This window comes from Salmo salar, unplaced genomic scaffold (assembly GCF_905237065.1).
Source record: "Salmo salar unplaced genomic scaffold, Ssal_v3.1, whole genome shotgun sequence".
Classification (NCBI taxonomy): Eukaryota; Metazoa; Chordata; class Actinopteri; order Salmoniformes; family Salmonidae; genus Salmo; species Salmo salar.
The window spans coordinates 41,509-58,305 of record NW_025548242.1 but is presented as its reverse complement, the minus strand read 5'-3'; the positions used below and the strand labels follow the sequence as shown (position 1 = coordinate 58,305).

Genomic DNA, 16,797 nt, shown 5'->3' with positions numbered 1-16,797 from the left:
ATGTCAAGGTTTTGTCTACAAATCAAATGAATAGCTGAGTCAGATACTGACGCTATGACAGTTATACGGTACCTGTATATCCGTTTAAGTCTTTATCTGGCCCTCTGATTTGTGGACTTCCATTAAACACCAGCTCCAATCTACTAACAGACAGATAGTGTTTACGTCCTTGGATGGTTATGGGGTCTATACTTCCATTAAACACCAGCTCCAATCTACTAACAGACAGATAGTGTTTACATCCATGGATGGTTATGGGGTCTATACTTCCATTAAACACCAGCTCCAATCTACTAACTGACAGATAGTGTTTACATCCTTGATTGGTTATGGGGTCTATACTTCTATCTGAAACACAAGTCTTCTTTCTGCAAGTTTTAAAAATGTCTCATGTTTTTTTTCGTGTCTTGTTTTGAGTCATGAAAAATAATAATCTGGACGTTTCAGTTAATCAGGAAGGTTTTTCAGATATAATTTGTTGAATGGAATGGAAATTGCAGTGTCATTTCACATTCAATTGCGACATTACATATGCTTATTTTGACCACTTTCCTTACATACCAGTAGGCTGCCCCCTTCAGGCAGTAGGCTGCCCCCTTCAGGCAGTAGGCTGCCCCCTTCAGGCAGTAGGCTGCCCCCTTCAGGCAGTAGGCTATCCTCGAGTCTCTAGACTGCCATTTAGACAGTAGGCACATTTTAAATGAACTACTGAACTGTCACTGGCTGAAGTGTATGGGTGACTACACCAGAATAAATAGAATAAGACTGAAAGATAATCAGACTCTGGGGCCCTAAGGGAACACCTGACTGCAGGGATGATGGGTTTCAATAGTTTGAATCAGTATTTTATTGGACTTGAAAGTTCTGTCATAGCAGCACTTAGAAGTGTACCATATTCCAAAGAAAATAGAGGATTTCTGCATATAGCAATAAAAAGCTTGGATCTCTTTTCATATGTTATTTAACACTGTGTATAGCCTACACTATACGCTTAGTGCCATAGATATGCTACAGTATGTAATGTTAGATTCTAGATTAGGCTACATGTTATTGTTTTATTTGCTGTATGTAAGGGATGGCAGGACCATTTTGAGTGATCTCTGTCCCAGCAGTGCTCTGTGAAGGAGACTGCCTGCCTTCAGGACTGTCTTTGTCTCTGTGGCTAACTCAAAAGGACCTCTTTCATCTCTGACGTAACATTATACCAACATTATATAATTGAAAAGCGTCAATCTGGTACGTTTTTTGCAAAAAGATATGCCTCAAGAAACATGATGCTTATGTGTATACATTGCATTCAATTTGGGGAAGATTAGTGTCACAATATTGATGCCTAGAGATGAGCATCAGAGATGCTTTAAGTGATTTATAAAGTGTATTTAATCAGGGGAACCCATTAAGACCAGGGTCTCATTTTCAATGGTGCCCTGAGGACAACATATTCAGCATGAACATTTTCATTTAAAAAAGGGGGTTACAGTTAAAAAATTAAAAATATTTAATTTTTTATAATTTAATACCACAATCAATTTTTATATTTTATCTAAACAAATGCACTTCTCATTAACCTGTTAGGGCTAGGGGGCAGCATTTGCACGTCTGGATAAAAAAAATGTACCCGATTTAATCTGGTTACTAATCCTACCCAGTAACTAGAATATGCATATACTTATTATATATGGATAGAAAACACTCTAAAGTTTCTAAAACTGTTTGAATGGTGTCTGTGAGTATAACAGAACTCATTTGGCAGGCAAAACCCTGAGACATTTTCTGACAGGAAGTGGATACCTGATGTGTTGTATTGACTTTAAACCTATCCCATTGAAAAACACAGGGGCTGAGGAATATTTTGGCACTTCCTATTGCTTCCACTAGATGTCACCAGCCTTTACAAAGTGTTTTGAGTCTTCTGGAGGGAGATCTGACCGAACAAGAGCCATGGAACGATGATGTCCCATTAGACACCTGGCGCGCGAGTTCATGTTGGGTACCCTCGTTCCAATACGTTATAAAAGAGTATGCATTCGTCCACCTTGAATATTATTCATGTTCTGGTTAAAAAGGCCCTAATGATTTATGCTATACAACGTTTGACATGTTTGAACGAACGTAAATATATTTTTTCCCCTCGTTCATGACGAGAAGTCCGGCTGGCTTAGATCATGTGCTAACAAGACGGAGATTTTTGGACATAAATGATGAGCTTTTTTGAACAAAACTACATTCGTTATGGACCTGTGATACCTGGAAGTGACATCTGATGAAGAGAATCAAAGGTAATGGATTATTTACATAGTATTTTCGATTTTAGATCTCCCCAACATGAAGTCTAGTCTGTATCGCAACGCGTATTTTTCTGGGCGCAGTGCTCAGATTATTGCAAAGTGTGATTTCCCAGTAAGGTTATTTTTAAATCTGGCAAGTTGATTGCGTTCAAGAGATGTAAATCTATAATTCTTTAAATGACAATATAATATTTTACCAATGTTTTCTAATTTTAATTATTTAATTTGTGACGCTGACTTGACTGCCGGTTATTGGAGGGAAACGATTTCCTCAACATCAATGCCATAGTAAAACGCTGTTTTTGGATATAAATATGAACTTGATAGAACAAAAAATGCATGCATTGTCTAACATAATGTCCTAGGAGTGTCATCTGATGGAGATTGTAAAAGGTTAGTGCATCATTTTAGCTGGTTTTATGGTTTTGGTGACCCTGTCTTTGACTTGACAAAACATTACACACAACTCTTGTAAATGTACTGTCCTAACATACTCTAAATTTATGCTTTCGCCGTAAAACCTTTTTGAAATCGTAAAACGTGGTTAGATTAAGGAGATGTTTATCTTTCAAAGGGTGTAAAATAGTTGTATGTTTGAAAAATTTGAATTTTGACATTTATTTGGATTCAAATTTGCCGCTCTTGAAATGCACCTGCTGTTGATGGAGTGCACCACGGGTGGCACGCTAGTGTCCCACCTAGCCCATAGAGGTTAAACAAACTCAACATGAGTCTCCTAAACTGCTCTAGCAGCACCAGGGAATCAAGACGCATGGTGTTCTGCAGGTTATTCCAGGAATGGGGGGCATTTAAACCTGAAGAAGGATCGACCTAATTCAGTGTAGACCCAAGGAAAGTCAAGAGTTAAACAACCCTCTGAACGGGTTTCGTAACTTTAATACTATAACAACGTAGTTAGGTAAGCCAGAAGTCTGAGGAGTAGATATTTGTAAACAAAAAGGGAGACATTTTTTTGAAACCTTTTTGATACAGGATGCAGTGATGCATATTTAACACATCATCTAAATGGAGCGTAGCAGCTGATACGGTGCTATGTCCTGGTCTATAACCAGACTGGTGCCATATAAAAGGAGAGGAGCAGCTGATACGGTGCTATGTCCTGGTCTATAACCAGACTGGTGCCATCTAAAAGGAGCGTAGCAGCTGATACGGTGCTATGTCCTGGTCTAAAACCAGACTGGTGCCATCTAAAAGGAGCGTAGCAGCTGATACGGTGCTATGTCCTGGTCTAAAACCAGACTGGTGCCATCTAAAAGGAGCGTAGCAGCTGATACGGTGCTATGTCCTGGTCTATAACCAGACTGGTGCCATCTAAAAGGAGCGTAGCAGCTGATACGGTGCTATGTCCTGGTCTAAAACCAGACTGGTGCCATCTAAAAGGAGCGTAGCAGCTGATACGGTGCTATGTCCTGGTCTATAACCAGACTGGTGCCATCTAAAAGGAGCGTAGCAGCTGATACGGTGCTATGTCCTGGTCTAAAACCAGACTGGTGCCATCTAAAAGGAGAGGAGCAGCTGATACGGTGCTATGTCCTGGTCTATAACCAGACTGGTGCCATCTAAAAGGAGCGTAGCAGCTGATACGGTGCTATGTCCTGGTCTATAACCAGACTGGTGCCATCTAAAAGGAGAGGAGCAGCTGATACGGTGCTATGTCCTGGTCTATAACCAGACTGGTGCCATCTAAAAGGAGCGTAGCAGCTGATACGGTGCTATGTCCTGGTCTATAACCAGACTTGTGCCATCTAAAAGGAGCGTAGCAGCTAATACGGTGCTATGTCCTGGTCTAAAACCAGACTGGTGCACGTTTAAGAATAGAGCGAGAAGTTAAAGTTCTTGTCTCTTAGCGAGTTGGCCAGGGATTCTAAAAAGTTTGGAAAGGAAAGATAATTTAGAAATTGAATGGTAGTTATCTAAGTCAGAAGGATTTAAAGCCCAGAACCATGGTAGTTATCCAAGTCAGAAGGATTTAACCTCTATGGGCTAGGTGGGACGCTAGCGTGCCACCCGTGGTGCACTCCATCAACAGCAGGTGCATTTCAAGAGCGGCAAATTTGAATCCAAATAAATGTCAAAATTCAAATTTTTCAAACATACAACTATTTTACACCCTTTGAAAGATAAACATCTCCTTAATCTAACCACGTTTTACGATTTCAAAAAGGTTTTACGGCGAAAGCATAAATTTAGAGTATGTTAGGACAGTACATTTACAAGAGTTGTGTGTAATGTTTTGTCAAGTCAAAGACAGGGTCACCAAAACCATAAAACCAGCTAAAATGATGCACTAACCTTTTACAATCTCCATCAGATGACACTCCTAGGACATTATGTTAGACAATGCATGCATTTTTTGTTCTATCAAGTTCATATTTATATCCAAAAACAGCGTTTTACTATGGCATTGATGTTGAGGAAATCGTTTCCCTCCAATAACCGGCAGTCAAGTCAGCGTCACAAATTAAATAATTAAAATTAGAAAACATTGGTAAAATATTATATTGTCATTTAAAGAATTATAGATTTACATCTCTTGAACGCAATCAACTTGCCAGATTTAAAAATAACCTTACTGGGAAATCACACTTTGCAATAATCTGAGCACTGCGCCCAGAAAAATACGCGTTGCGATACAGACTAGACGTCATGTTGGGGAGATCTAAAATCGAAAATACTATGTAAATAATCCATTACCTTTGATTCTCTTCATCAGATGTCACTTCCAGGTATCACAGGTCCATAACGAATGTAGTTTTGTTCAAAAAAGCTCATCATTTATGTCCAAAAATCTCCGTCTTGTTAGCACATGATCTAAGCCAGCCGGACTTCTCGTCATGAACGAGGGGAAAAAATATATTTACGTTCGTTCAAACATGTCAAACGTTGTATAGCATAAATCATTAGGGCCTTTTTTAACCAGTACATGAATAATATTCAAGGTGGACGAATGCATACTCTTTTATAACGTATTGGAACGAGGGTACCCAACATGAACTCGCACGCCAGGTGTCTAATGGGACATCATCGTTCCATGGCTCTTGTTCGGTCAGATCTCCCTCCAGAAGACTCAAAACACTTTGTAAAGGCTGGTGACATCTAGTGGAAGCAATAGGAAGTGCCAAAATATTCCTCAGCCCCTGTGTTTTTCAATGGGATAGGTTTAAAGGTAATACAACACATCAGGTATCCACTTCCTGTCAGAAAATGTCTCAGGGTTTTGCCTGCCAAATGAGTTCTGTTATACTCACAGACACCATTCAAACAGTTTTAGAAACTTTAGAGTGTTTTCTATCCATATATAATAAGTATATGCATATTCTAGTTACTGGGTAGGATTAGTAACCAGATTAAATCGGGTACATTTTTTTTATCCAGACGTGCAAATGCTGCCCCCTAGCCCTAACAGGTTAAAGCCCAGAACCATGGTAGTTATCCAAGTCAGAAGGATTTAAAGCCAAGAACCATGGTAGTTATCCAAGTCAGAAGGATTTAAAGCCAAGAACCATGGTAGTTATCCAAGTCAGAAGGATTTAAAGCCCAGAACCACGTGTATGAGGTGTATACTTATGTTTCAAAGTAGATTTGTTTAAGACGGCCAAGAAACACAATATGGGTCAGTGGTTCTGCAATAAGTGGCGCAGACAGCTGCAGTAAGAACGGATCAAGTGAATCAGCCTCTTTGATTGTTTAACATCAATCTTTTAGCAAAACCCTTAACCTCTATGGGCTAGGTGGGATGCTAGCGTGCCACCCGTGGTGCACTCCATCAACAGCAGGTGCATTTCAAGAGCGGCAAATTTGAATCCAAATAAATGTCAAAATTCAAATTTTTCAAACATACAACTATTTTACACCCTTTGAAAGATAAACATCTCCTTAATCTAACCACGTTTTACGATTTCAAAAAGGTTTTACGGCGAAAGCATAAATTTAGAGTATGTTAGGACAGTACATTTACAAGAGTTGTGTGTAATGTTTTGTCAAGTCAAAGACAGGGTCACCAAAACCATAAAACCAGCTAAAATGATGCACTAACCTTTTACAATCTCCATCAGATGACACTCCTAGGACATTATGTTAGACAATGCATGCATTTTTAGTTCTATCAAGTTCATATTTATATCCAAAAACAGCGTTTTACTATGGCATTGATGTTGAGGAAATCGTTTCCCTCCAATAACCGGCAGTCAAGTCAGCGTCACAAATTAAATAATTAAAATTAGAAAACATTGGTAAAATATTATATTGTCATTTAAAGAATTATAGATTTACATCTCTTGAACGCAATCAACTTGCCAGATTTAAAAATAACCTTACTGGGAAATCACACTTTGCAATAATCTGAGCACTGCGCCCAGAAAAATACGAGTTGCGATACAGACTAGACGTCATGTTGGGGAGATCTAAAATCGAAAATACTATGTAAATAATCCATTACCTTTGATTCTCTTCATCAGATGTCACTTCCAGGTATCACAGGTCCATAACGAATGTAGTTTTGTTCAAAAAAGCTCATCATTTATGTCCAAAAATCTCCGTCTTGTTAGCACATGATCTAAGCCAGCCGGACTTCTCGTCATGAACGAGGGGAAAAAATATATTTACGTTCGTTCAAACATGTCAAACGTTGTATAGCATAAATCATTAGGGCCTTTTTAACCAGAACATGAATAATATTCAAGGTGGACGAATGCATACTCTTTTATAACGTATTGGAACGAGGGTACCCAACATGAACTCGCGCGCCAGGTGTCTAATGGGACATCATCGTTCCATGGCTCTTGTTCGGTCAGATCTCCCTCCAGAAGACTCAAAACACTTTGTAAAGGCTGGTGACATCTAGTGGAAGCAATAGGAAGTGCCAAAATATTCCTCAGCCCCTGTGTTTTTCAATGGGATAGGTTTAAAGTCAATACAACACATCAGGTATCCACTTCCTGTCAGAAAATGTCTCAGGGTTTTGCCTGCCAAATGAGTTCTGTTATACTCACAGACACCATTCAAACAGTTTTAGAAACTTTAGAGTGTTTTCTATCCATATATAATAAGTATATGCATATTCTAGTTACTGGGTAGGATTAGTAACCAGATTAAATCGGGTACATTTTTTTTTATCCAGACGTGCAAATGCTGCCCCCTAGCCCTAACAGGTTAATACATCATAGACATCAAATGGTTGAAATGGAAATAAAGTCTGTGAGTCTGTTACTGCATCATTCTGTACAATCTGTTTCAGAGGTGACTAAAGGACTCCCTCTAGTGGAATCGGATGCATTTTCAGAGACTATTCTTTCAGACAGGTGGTCAGCTGAAGCAAAATGTTTATTAAAAGCACCACACATTTCTGTTTAGTCTAGAATGGGACCAGATGCTGTAAAAACCTGCTTGGGGCAACAAGGGTGGTGGAGTTTTGTTTTAAAGATTTCAATAAATTGGCTGGATTACCACCACTCTCTGATACACAATTCCAAAAATTGGTCAATTTCATTTTATTTATTTATTATTATTTTTATTTTTTTTTCTACCCAGAGATGGACACATTTCTCAAATGTCTGGAGTACTGCCAATCAGATGTGGAATCAGTCAGTCTAGCCTTAGCCCAAGCTACATTTCTTTCTCAGACAGTTCATGTGTGAACCAAGGATTAGATCTATCTTTTACCCTTAGCTTTTTGTATGGCGAATGTTTATCTGCAACAGAGTTAAACAGGGAAATAAAACAATTAAGTGCCTGATCCGTGTCAGTGAAAGTTGACACAACCCACCAATCACTCAACCCCAGCTCAGTCCAAAGAAAATTGCTCATTAATTAAAATTCAAAACATTTCTCTTTGTAATAATACGTGAGCGATAATTAGGGGAGCTTAATGTCTCTTATGCAGGCAACGGGACAATGGTCACTGAACTCATTAGAAAATATCCCATTGGCTGTGAACTTATTTAGAATATCTAAAAAATATTATTCTATGAGATAAGTCAATGCATTAATGTCTGGCATTTTTTTTTCTCTAATCCTCTCACTCCTTCTCTCTCCCACCCCTTCTTTCACCCCCTCCTCCCTCTCTCTTTCTTCTCTCTCTTTTCCCTCATTCTTTCTCTCTATTCTCTAATCTCCCTCCCTCCCTCCCTCTCTGTGCCTCCCGAGCCCCCCCGCACCTGTCTGATTCAGAGGGGTTGGGTTAAATGCGGAAGACACATTTCAGTTGCATGCATTCAGTTGTACAACTGACTAGGTATCCTCCCTCTCCTTTCCCCCTTTCTCTTTACATCCTCTTTATCCTCCCTCTTCTCTTCTTTCACCCCCTCTCTCTCCCCCTCTCTCTTCTGTTCATTATTTTCCTCTCTCCTTCCCAGCTTCATGAGGTGTCACCTGGATGGCAACAAATAAATCCTAAGTGGTTTTAATGGGCTTTCTCCATTCTTCTGATTTGTTTTCTACTCAACCAAACTAGGACAAAACTGACAGTAAAGTAGTCTAGAACCTTTCATTCATTTAGCACTGGTAAGTGGATCCATACTGGGCATTAATATGGAGTTGGTCACACCCTTTTGTTGCTATTACAGCCTCCAGTCTTCTGGGAAGGCTTTTCACTAGATGTTGGAACATTGCTTCGGGGACCTGCTTCCATTCAGCCACGAGCATTAGTGAGGTCGGGGCACTTATGTTAGGCGATTAGGCCTGGTTTGCGGTCTGTGTTCCAATTCATCCCAAAGGTGTTCGATGGGGTTGAGGTCAGGGCTCTGTGCAGGCCTGTCATGTTCTTCCACACCAATCTCAACAAACCATTTCTCTATGTACCTCGCTTTGTGCACAGGGGCATTGTCATGCTGAAACAGGAAAGGGCCTTCTTCAAACTGTTGCCACAAAGTTGGAAGCATAGAATTGTCTAGAATGTCATTGTATGCTGTAGCGTTAAGGTTTCCCTTCACTGGAACTAAGGGGCCTGAACCATGAAAAACAACCCCAGACCATTATTCCTCCTCCACCAAACTTTACAGTTGGTACTATGCATTCGGGCAGGTAGCATTCTCCTGGCATCCACCAAACCCAGATTCGTCCGTCGTACTGCCAGATAGTGAAGCGTGATTCATCACTCCAGAGAACGAGTTTCCACTGCTCCAGAGTCCAATGGTGGCAAGCTTTACACCACTCCAGCCGGCGCTTGGCATTGCGCATAGTGGCCTTAGGCTTGTGTGCGGCTGCTCGGCCATGGAAACCCATTAAATGAAGCTCGCGATGAAGAGTTATCATGCTGACGTTGCTTCCAGAGGCAGTTTGGAACTCTGTAGAGTGTTGTAACCAAGGACAGACGATTTTTACGTGCTACGCACTTCAGTACTCAGCGGTCCTGTTCTGTGAGCTTGTGTGGCCTACCACTTCACGGCTGAGCCGTTGTTGCTCCTAGACGTTTCCACTTCACAATAACAACACTTACAGTTGACCGGGGCAGCTCTAGCAGGGCAGAAATTTGATGAACGGACTTGTTGCAAAGGTGGCATCCTATGACGGTGCCATGTTGAAAGTCACTGAGCTCTTCAGTAAGGACCGTTCTACGACCAATGTTTCTCTATGGAGATTTCATGGCTGTGTGCTCAATTTTATACACCTGTCAGCACCGGGTGTGGCTGAAATAGCCCAATCCACTAATTTGAAGGGGTGTCCACAGACTTTTGACCATGTAGTGCCATCCAGCTTCCAGCCATCCAGGACCTCTATACCAGGCGGTGTCAGAAGAAGGCCCTAAAAATCGTCAAAGACTCCAGCCACCCTAGTCATAGACTGTTCTCTCTGCTACCGCACAGCAAGCGGTACCGGAGCACCAAGTCTAGGTCCAAGAGGCTTCTAAACAGCTTCTACCCATAAGACTCCTGAACAGCTAATCAAATGGCTACCCAGACTATTTGCACCCCCCCCACGCTGCTACTACTCTCTGTTATAATCTGTGCATAGCCACTTTAACAGCTCTACAATCAATAATAACTCTACCTACATGTACATAATTATCTCAATTACCTCGATACCGGTGCCCCCTCACATTGACTCTATACCGGTACCCCCTGTATATAACCTCCACATTGACTCTGTACAGGTACCCCCTGTATATAGCCTCCACATTGACTCTGTACCGGTACCCCCTGTATATAGCCTCCACATTGACTCTGTACAGGTACCCCCTGTATATAGCCTCCACATTGACTCTGTACCGGTACCCCCTGTATATAGCCTCCACATTGACTCTGTACCGTAATACCCTGTATATAGCCTCCACATTTACTCTGTACTGTAATACCCTGTATATAGCCCCACTATTGTTATTCACTGCTGCTCTTTAATCAAATAAGATTTGTAGTGTACAATTAAAAGACGATGTATTGCCCAGCCCTTATCCTGTACTGTGTGTTTTAGATGTAATATTCATCTGTTTAACTGACACAGCCAGAGAAAACACTCGTGCTGCTAGGCAACCACTGGACACAAAGTCCTTGAATTATCCATGGACACGAACACAGTCCTGAAGGCAGTCGAGGGAGGGAGGGAGGGAGGGAGAGGGGGAGAGAGAGATAGACAGACAGACAGACAGACAGACACTCTGTTTCAATGTTCTTACTATCCATAACACTAGGAGAGGGACTGTTTCAATGTTCCTACTATTCATAACACTAGGAGGGAGAGAGAGACACTGTTTCAATGTTCTTACTATCCATAACACTAGGAGAGGGACTGTTTCAATGTTCCTACTATTCATAACACTAGGAGGGAGAGAGAGACACTGTTTCAATGTTCCTACTATTCATAACACTAGGAGAGAGAGAGACTGTTTCAATGTTCCTACTATAGCTGATTACATCAAGTACAAAATAACACGTAGCCTAATATTCAATATAAAACATAATGGCAGTAATTGTTTTGTCTGTGTGGCCCAGCCCAGGATTAACTCAAACCTCTATTACAAAAGCACAACAGGAAAAAGCAACATGTTTTCTCCTTGTGAGGGAAAAAGTTTTCCTTTACAGCGTAATTGGTGGTGTTGGGCTATAGATGGTCATGCAGTAAGCAAACATATATATTAATGTTGTGATTAGCATACAGATTCAGCAGTGGTGTAGTGGAGGCTATACACCGTATACCCACTTCATTTTCAATGGGCATAGCGTATACTCCTTAATTCCCCACAATGCATATCAAAGTAGTGTAGTGGAGGTAAACACTATCAATTAATACGGCTGATGGAACAAATCAGAATGTTTTAGCTTAAAATGCTGCTAAACTATTATTTATTCACATTTTAAGCGCAGCAATGTGCACACGACTGTATGCCTACGTGCAAATGTTCCAAAATGCATTTTGCCGGGAAAACACAGTTTCATGGACAGAGATGGAAATATCTGTTAGAATATAGAATGAGGGGAGATCTAAAGATGCAACAACTATCATGGGTTGCTAATATGACTGGGATTATCAACAACTATCATGGGATGCTAATATGACTAGTATAATACCTTTAGTGGCTTGAAAACCAATAGAACAGGAGAACGCATAATGAGGAAGTATTTATAAAATAACTGGCTTCGCGTTTCTTTTTCCTCTCCCCAATTTCGTGGTTTCCAATTGGTAGTTAGTCTTGTCTCATTGCTGCAACTCCCGTACGGACTCGGGAGAGGTGAAGGTCGAGAGCTGTGCGTCCTCTGAAACACAACCCAACCAAGCCACACTGCTTCTTGACACAATGCACACTTAACCCGGAAGCCAGCCACACCAATGTGTCGGAGGAAACACCGTACACTTGGCGACCGTGTACGGCGCCTGGCCCGCCACAGGAGTCGCTAGTGCGAAACTTGGCCAAGGGAGAAGGGCATCCCTGCCGGCCAAACCCTCCCCTAACCCGGACGACGCTGGGCCAATTGTGCGCCGCCCCAATGGGTCTCCCGGTCACAGCCAGCTGTGACAGAGCCTGGACTCGAACCCAGAATCTCTAGTGGCACAGCTAGCACTGCGATGCTGTGCCTTAGACCGCTGCGCCACTCGGGAGGCCTGGCTTCGAGTTTCTATTGTGGGGTTTTGTCCAAGTTTCAAACAATTAAGGAAAAGGAAAAATATAGCGACGCTAATAATGGGCCTAACCGTCTTCTGGTTGGTGGAAAGGATTTCCCAAAAACCTTCTCAGTTAAAGGTTAACTAGATACAAAGAAGCCTCTGCCTACCTGGCAGAATGATATCATGATTATTTGCATCAATCTGGTAGCCATTTTGTTATGCATACTCCATCTCATGTGCGCTACAGAAACCCCACTAACCAAACAACAGTATTAGGTGCCTGCACACTTGAATAATTTTTTTTTTTTAAACGTTGATTTTCCCAGAAGTCAAAAGTGGTTTCCTGATGTGGTTTAAGCGTTGTTATGGACTTAGAACATCACAATTTTTCTATAATATAAAGTGTGACTTTGAGAGTAAAAACCTAAAGAAAAAAAAAGCAACAAATGGCTACTGGATTGAAATCTGTTACCTGTGAATTTGTGACTCAGTTGACAGCCTCATTTAGATCAGATCATATGAGCCTCCTCAGAACTGGGAGGATGATGTCATAGTGAATAGAACAGTGGATTGCACAATGGGCCTCATCTACTCTCTCCTACCAAGCAAAAGAGCAGTAACTTCACATTTTGGTCGAAAATAAGTTACTGACATATTTATATATATATTTTTAAATATATTAGATGTCTTCTTTATCATGTGGACAAATTCCCGGTGTTCTGTTCTGGAGAAAATGGGAGGTCATGTCTGCAGTAACTACAAAAAGTTCCAGTGAAACCAAGGAGGAAAGCAGTAACTACTATCACTCACGTCAGTTACTGCCTTTTACCTTGGTGTCACCAAGCTTTGGGCTGCAGTGTCTATGATGTACCCTTTTTTTGTTGTATTTTTTTATTTGTTCTTTGCTGATACAAGTATCAAACTATATGAAACTGACAGCTACATACGAATGCATTTATGAACACAAGTTTGTGTAAAAAAATAAATAAAATAAAAAATCGTCATGGAAACGTATTCCATTGGGTGTACCAAGCAAGAAGGCAGTAACTGCTGTCTAGGGTCAAAGGTCAGGTCAGGGTCAATATGAATAAAACATTACCTCATAGTAAGACAACAGTGATCTGCCTACAACTCATTTGTCTGCACAATGGAAAAAAACTTTTTCAAGACATTTTTCTCAGTTATACTCCAATGAGCAGTTACTGCCATTTTTGTTTGGTAGGGGCAGTACTGTTAGACTAGGCTACTTAGATATAATACTGTCCTGGGCAAATATCCTCATATTAACCTGTGTTGATTTTATACCAGCCACATCCAAAGATGCAGAAATAATGTCCTGGCCAAATACATTATCTTCATATTAAAGGGATATGTTGGGATGTTGTCGATGAGGCCCTTTTATCTACTTCTCTAGAGTCAGATGAACTTGTGGATAGCATCTCCAATACGAAGGATGTTAAAGGTAGTTTTGCGAGCCAACGCTAACTAGTGTTAGCACAGTAACAGGAAGTTAGCAATTGTGCTAGCACTAGTTAGCAACTTCATTCAAACCGCACATAGAAACAAATAAAATGGTATCCATGAGTTAATCTTGACTCTGTGGAAAGTAGATAAAGGAACTCATTGACAACATCCTGAAGTATCCCTTTTAACCGGTGATGTTTGCACCAGTCACATCCACAGAAGCAGAAACAATGAATGGCAAGAACAAACACAGTAATGTACTCCTTGCTGCTCTGGTAGAGAGCACTGTGACACACACACACCAGTCCACCTCTACATTTGGTATGGCTGTTTTCTAATTGGGTATCTGGTCTTGTGTGTGTGCGTGCAGTACCAGTCAAAAGTTTGGACACACCTATACATTCAAGGGTTTTTCTTTATTTTCATTATTTTCTACATTGTATGAAATAACACATGGAATCCTGTTGTAACCAAAAAAGTGTTAAACAAATCAAAATATATTTTAGATTCTTCAAAGTAGCCACCCTTTTTCTTGGCATTCTCTCAACCAGCTTCGTGAGGTAGTCACCTGGAATGCTTTTCCAACAATCTTGCTTTTCCAAAAGTTACCACATATGCTGAGCACTTGTTGGGTTGAGGTCAGGTGATTGTGGAGGCCAGGTTATCTGATGCAGCACTCCATCACTCTCCTTCTTGGTCAAATAGCCCTTACACAGCCTGGAGGTGTGTTTTGGTCATTGAAAAACAAATGATAGTCCCACTAAGCGCAAATCAGGTGGGATGGCGTATCACTGCAGAATGCTGTTGTAGCCATACTGGTTAAGTGTGCCTAGAATTCTAAATAAATCACAGACCGTGTCCCCAGCAAAGCACCTCCACACCATCGCACCTCCTCCTCCATGCTTCACGCTGGGAACCACACATGCGGAGATCATCCGTTCACTTACTGTGCGTCTCACAAAGACACGGTGGTTGGAACCAAAAATCTCATCAGACCAAAGGACAGATTTCCACTGGTCTAATGTCCATTGCTCGTGTTTCTTGGCCGAAGCAAGTCTCCTCTTCTTATTGGTGTCCTTTAGTAGTGGTTTCTAGACAGCAATTTGACCATGAAGGTCTGATTTCATGCAATACTTCTGAACAGTTGATGTTGAGATGTGTCTGTTACTTGAACTCTGTGACGCATTTATTTGGGCTGCAATCTGAGGTGCAGTTAACCTCTAAACAGCAGAGGTAACTCTGGGTCTTCCTTTCCTGTGGCGGTCCTCATGAGAGCCAGTTTCCTCATAGCGCTTGATGGGTTTTGCGACTGAACTTGAAGAAACCTTCAAAGTTCTTGACATTTTCTGCATTGACTGACCTTCATGTCTTAAAGTAATGATGGACTGTCATTTCTCTTTGCTTATTCGAGCTGTTTTTGTCATAATATGGACTTGGTCTTTTACCAAATAAGACTATTTTCTGTTTAACACCCATACCTTGTCACAACACAACTGATTGGCTCAAATGCATTAAGAAGGAAAGAAATTCCACAAATTGACTTATAACAAGGCACACTTGTTAATTGAAATGCATTCCAGGTAACTACCTCATGAAGCTGGTTGAGAGAATGCCAAGAGTGTGCAAAGCTGTCATCAAGGCAAAGGGTGGCTACTTTGAAGAATCTCAAACATAAAATACATTTTGATTTGTTTAACACTTTTTTGAGTTACTACATGATTCCATGTGTGTTATTTCATAGTTTTGATGTCTTCACTATTATTCTACAATGTAGAAAATAGTCAAAATAAAGAAAAACCCTGGAATGAGTAGGTGTGTCCACACTTTTGACTGGTACTATAGGTTTGTGTAGGGCTTGTTTTGGATGGTTTCCCAGACCAAGATCAACCGTTTCCTGGACAAAAAAAACCCACCCCTCTTTAAATCTAGGACTAAACTTAAACTTGGTTTATACAGTGGAAGTAAGCCTATAGTCTATCCATGGTTGAATCCACACAGTCCAACCGGCAACTAAAGCTCTGAATGTTGAAACGCTAACACCAGTTAAACTGTACTGTATGTATGTTACTATCAACAGTTCTATGTCTATCCACTATGTAGTCATGTTGTCTTGTTCTATTTGATATAAGTACCAAAACATCACCTGAAGCCCTGAATATTGGAATTCCAACACCCGTTGTGTTTATTAACTATGTCCATGGTGTGTTGTTTCAAAGCGATAAAGTATGACGCTGCGAAGGAGGAGCGTTACCAGCAGGAGGCCAAGCAGAAGGAGCTGCAGCGCATTGAAGACGCGCTACTGATGGCTGCTCGCAGAGGTGAGGAGACAGGAGTTAAACTAGTGGACTGACATCACAGAGGTGAGGAGACGGGAGTTAAACTAGTGGACTGACATCACAGAGGTGAGGAGACGGGAGTTAAACTAGTGGATTGACATCACAGAGGTGAGGAGACGGGAGTTAAACTAGTGGACTGACATCACAGAGGTGAGGAGACGGGAGTTAAACTAGTGGACTGACATCACAGAGGTGAGGAGACGGGAGTTAAACTAGTGGACTGACATCACAGAGGTGAGGAGACGGGAGTTAAACTAGTGGACTGACATCACAGAGGTGAGGAGACGGGAGTTAAACTAGTGGACTGACATCACAGAGGTGAGGAGACGGGAGTTAAACTAGTGGACTGACAGATATTAGGTTCTGTTCTGTAGTGTAGTGGACCAGCCAGGTATTAGGTTCTGTTCTGTAGTGTAGTGGACCAGCCAGGTATTAGGTTCTGTACTGTAGTGTAGTGGACCAGCCAGATATTAGGTTCTGTTCTGTAGTGTAGTGGACCAGCCAGGTATTAGGTTCTGTTCTGTAGTGGCGCAGCCAGGTATTAGGTTCTGTTCTGTAGTGGAGCAGCCAGGTATTAGGTTCTGTTCTGTAGTGGACCAGCCAGGTATTAGGTTCTGTAGTGTAGTGGACCAGCCAGGTATTAGTTTCTGTTC

The 16,797-nt window shown here is 41.2% G+C and overlaps 1 protein-coding gene across 2 annotated transcripts in view; it reads left to right on the top strand.

The window, feature by feature from the left end:
- Positions 1-16,514, top strand: part of LOC123732797 (vacuolar protein sorting-associated protein 13C-like) — a 35,276-nt gene extending 18,762 nt beyond the window's left edge. For both annotated transcript variants that reach the window (XM_045712075.1, XM_045712074.1), the window contains one exon: positions 16,025-16,514. In XM_045712075.1, coding sequence (XP_045568031.1) covers positions 16,025-16,158 — 134 coding nt within the window. In that variant the 3' untranslated portion in view covers positions 16,159-16,514. The remainder of the gene's footprint in view (positions 1-16,024) is intronic.
- The last annotated feature ends 283 nt before the right edge of the window (positions 16,515-16,797 follow it).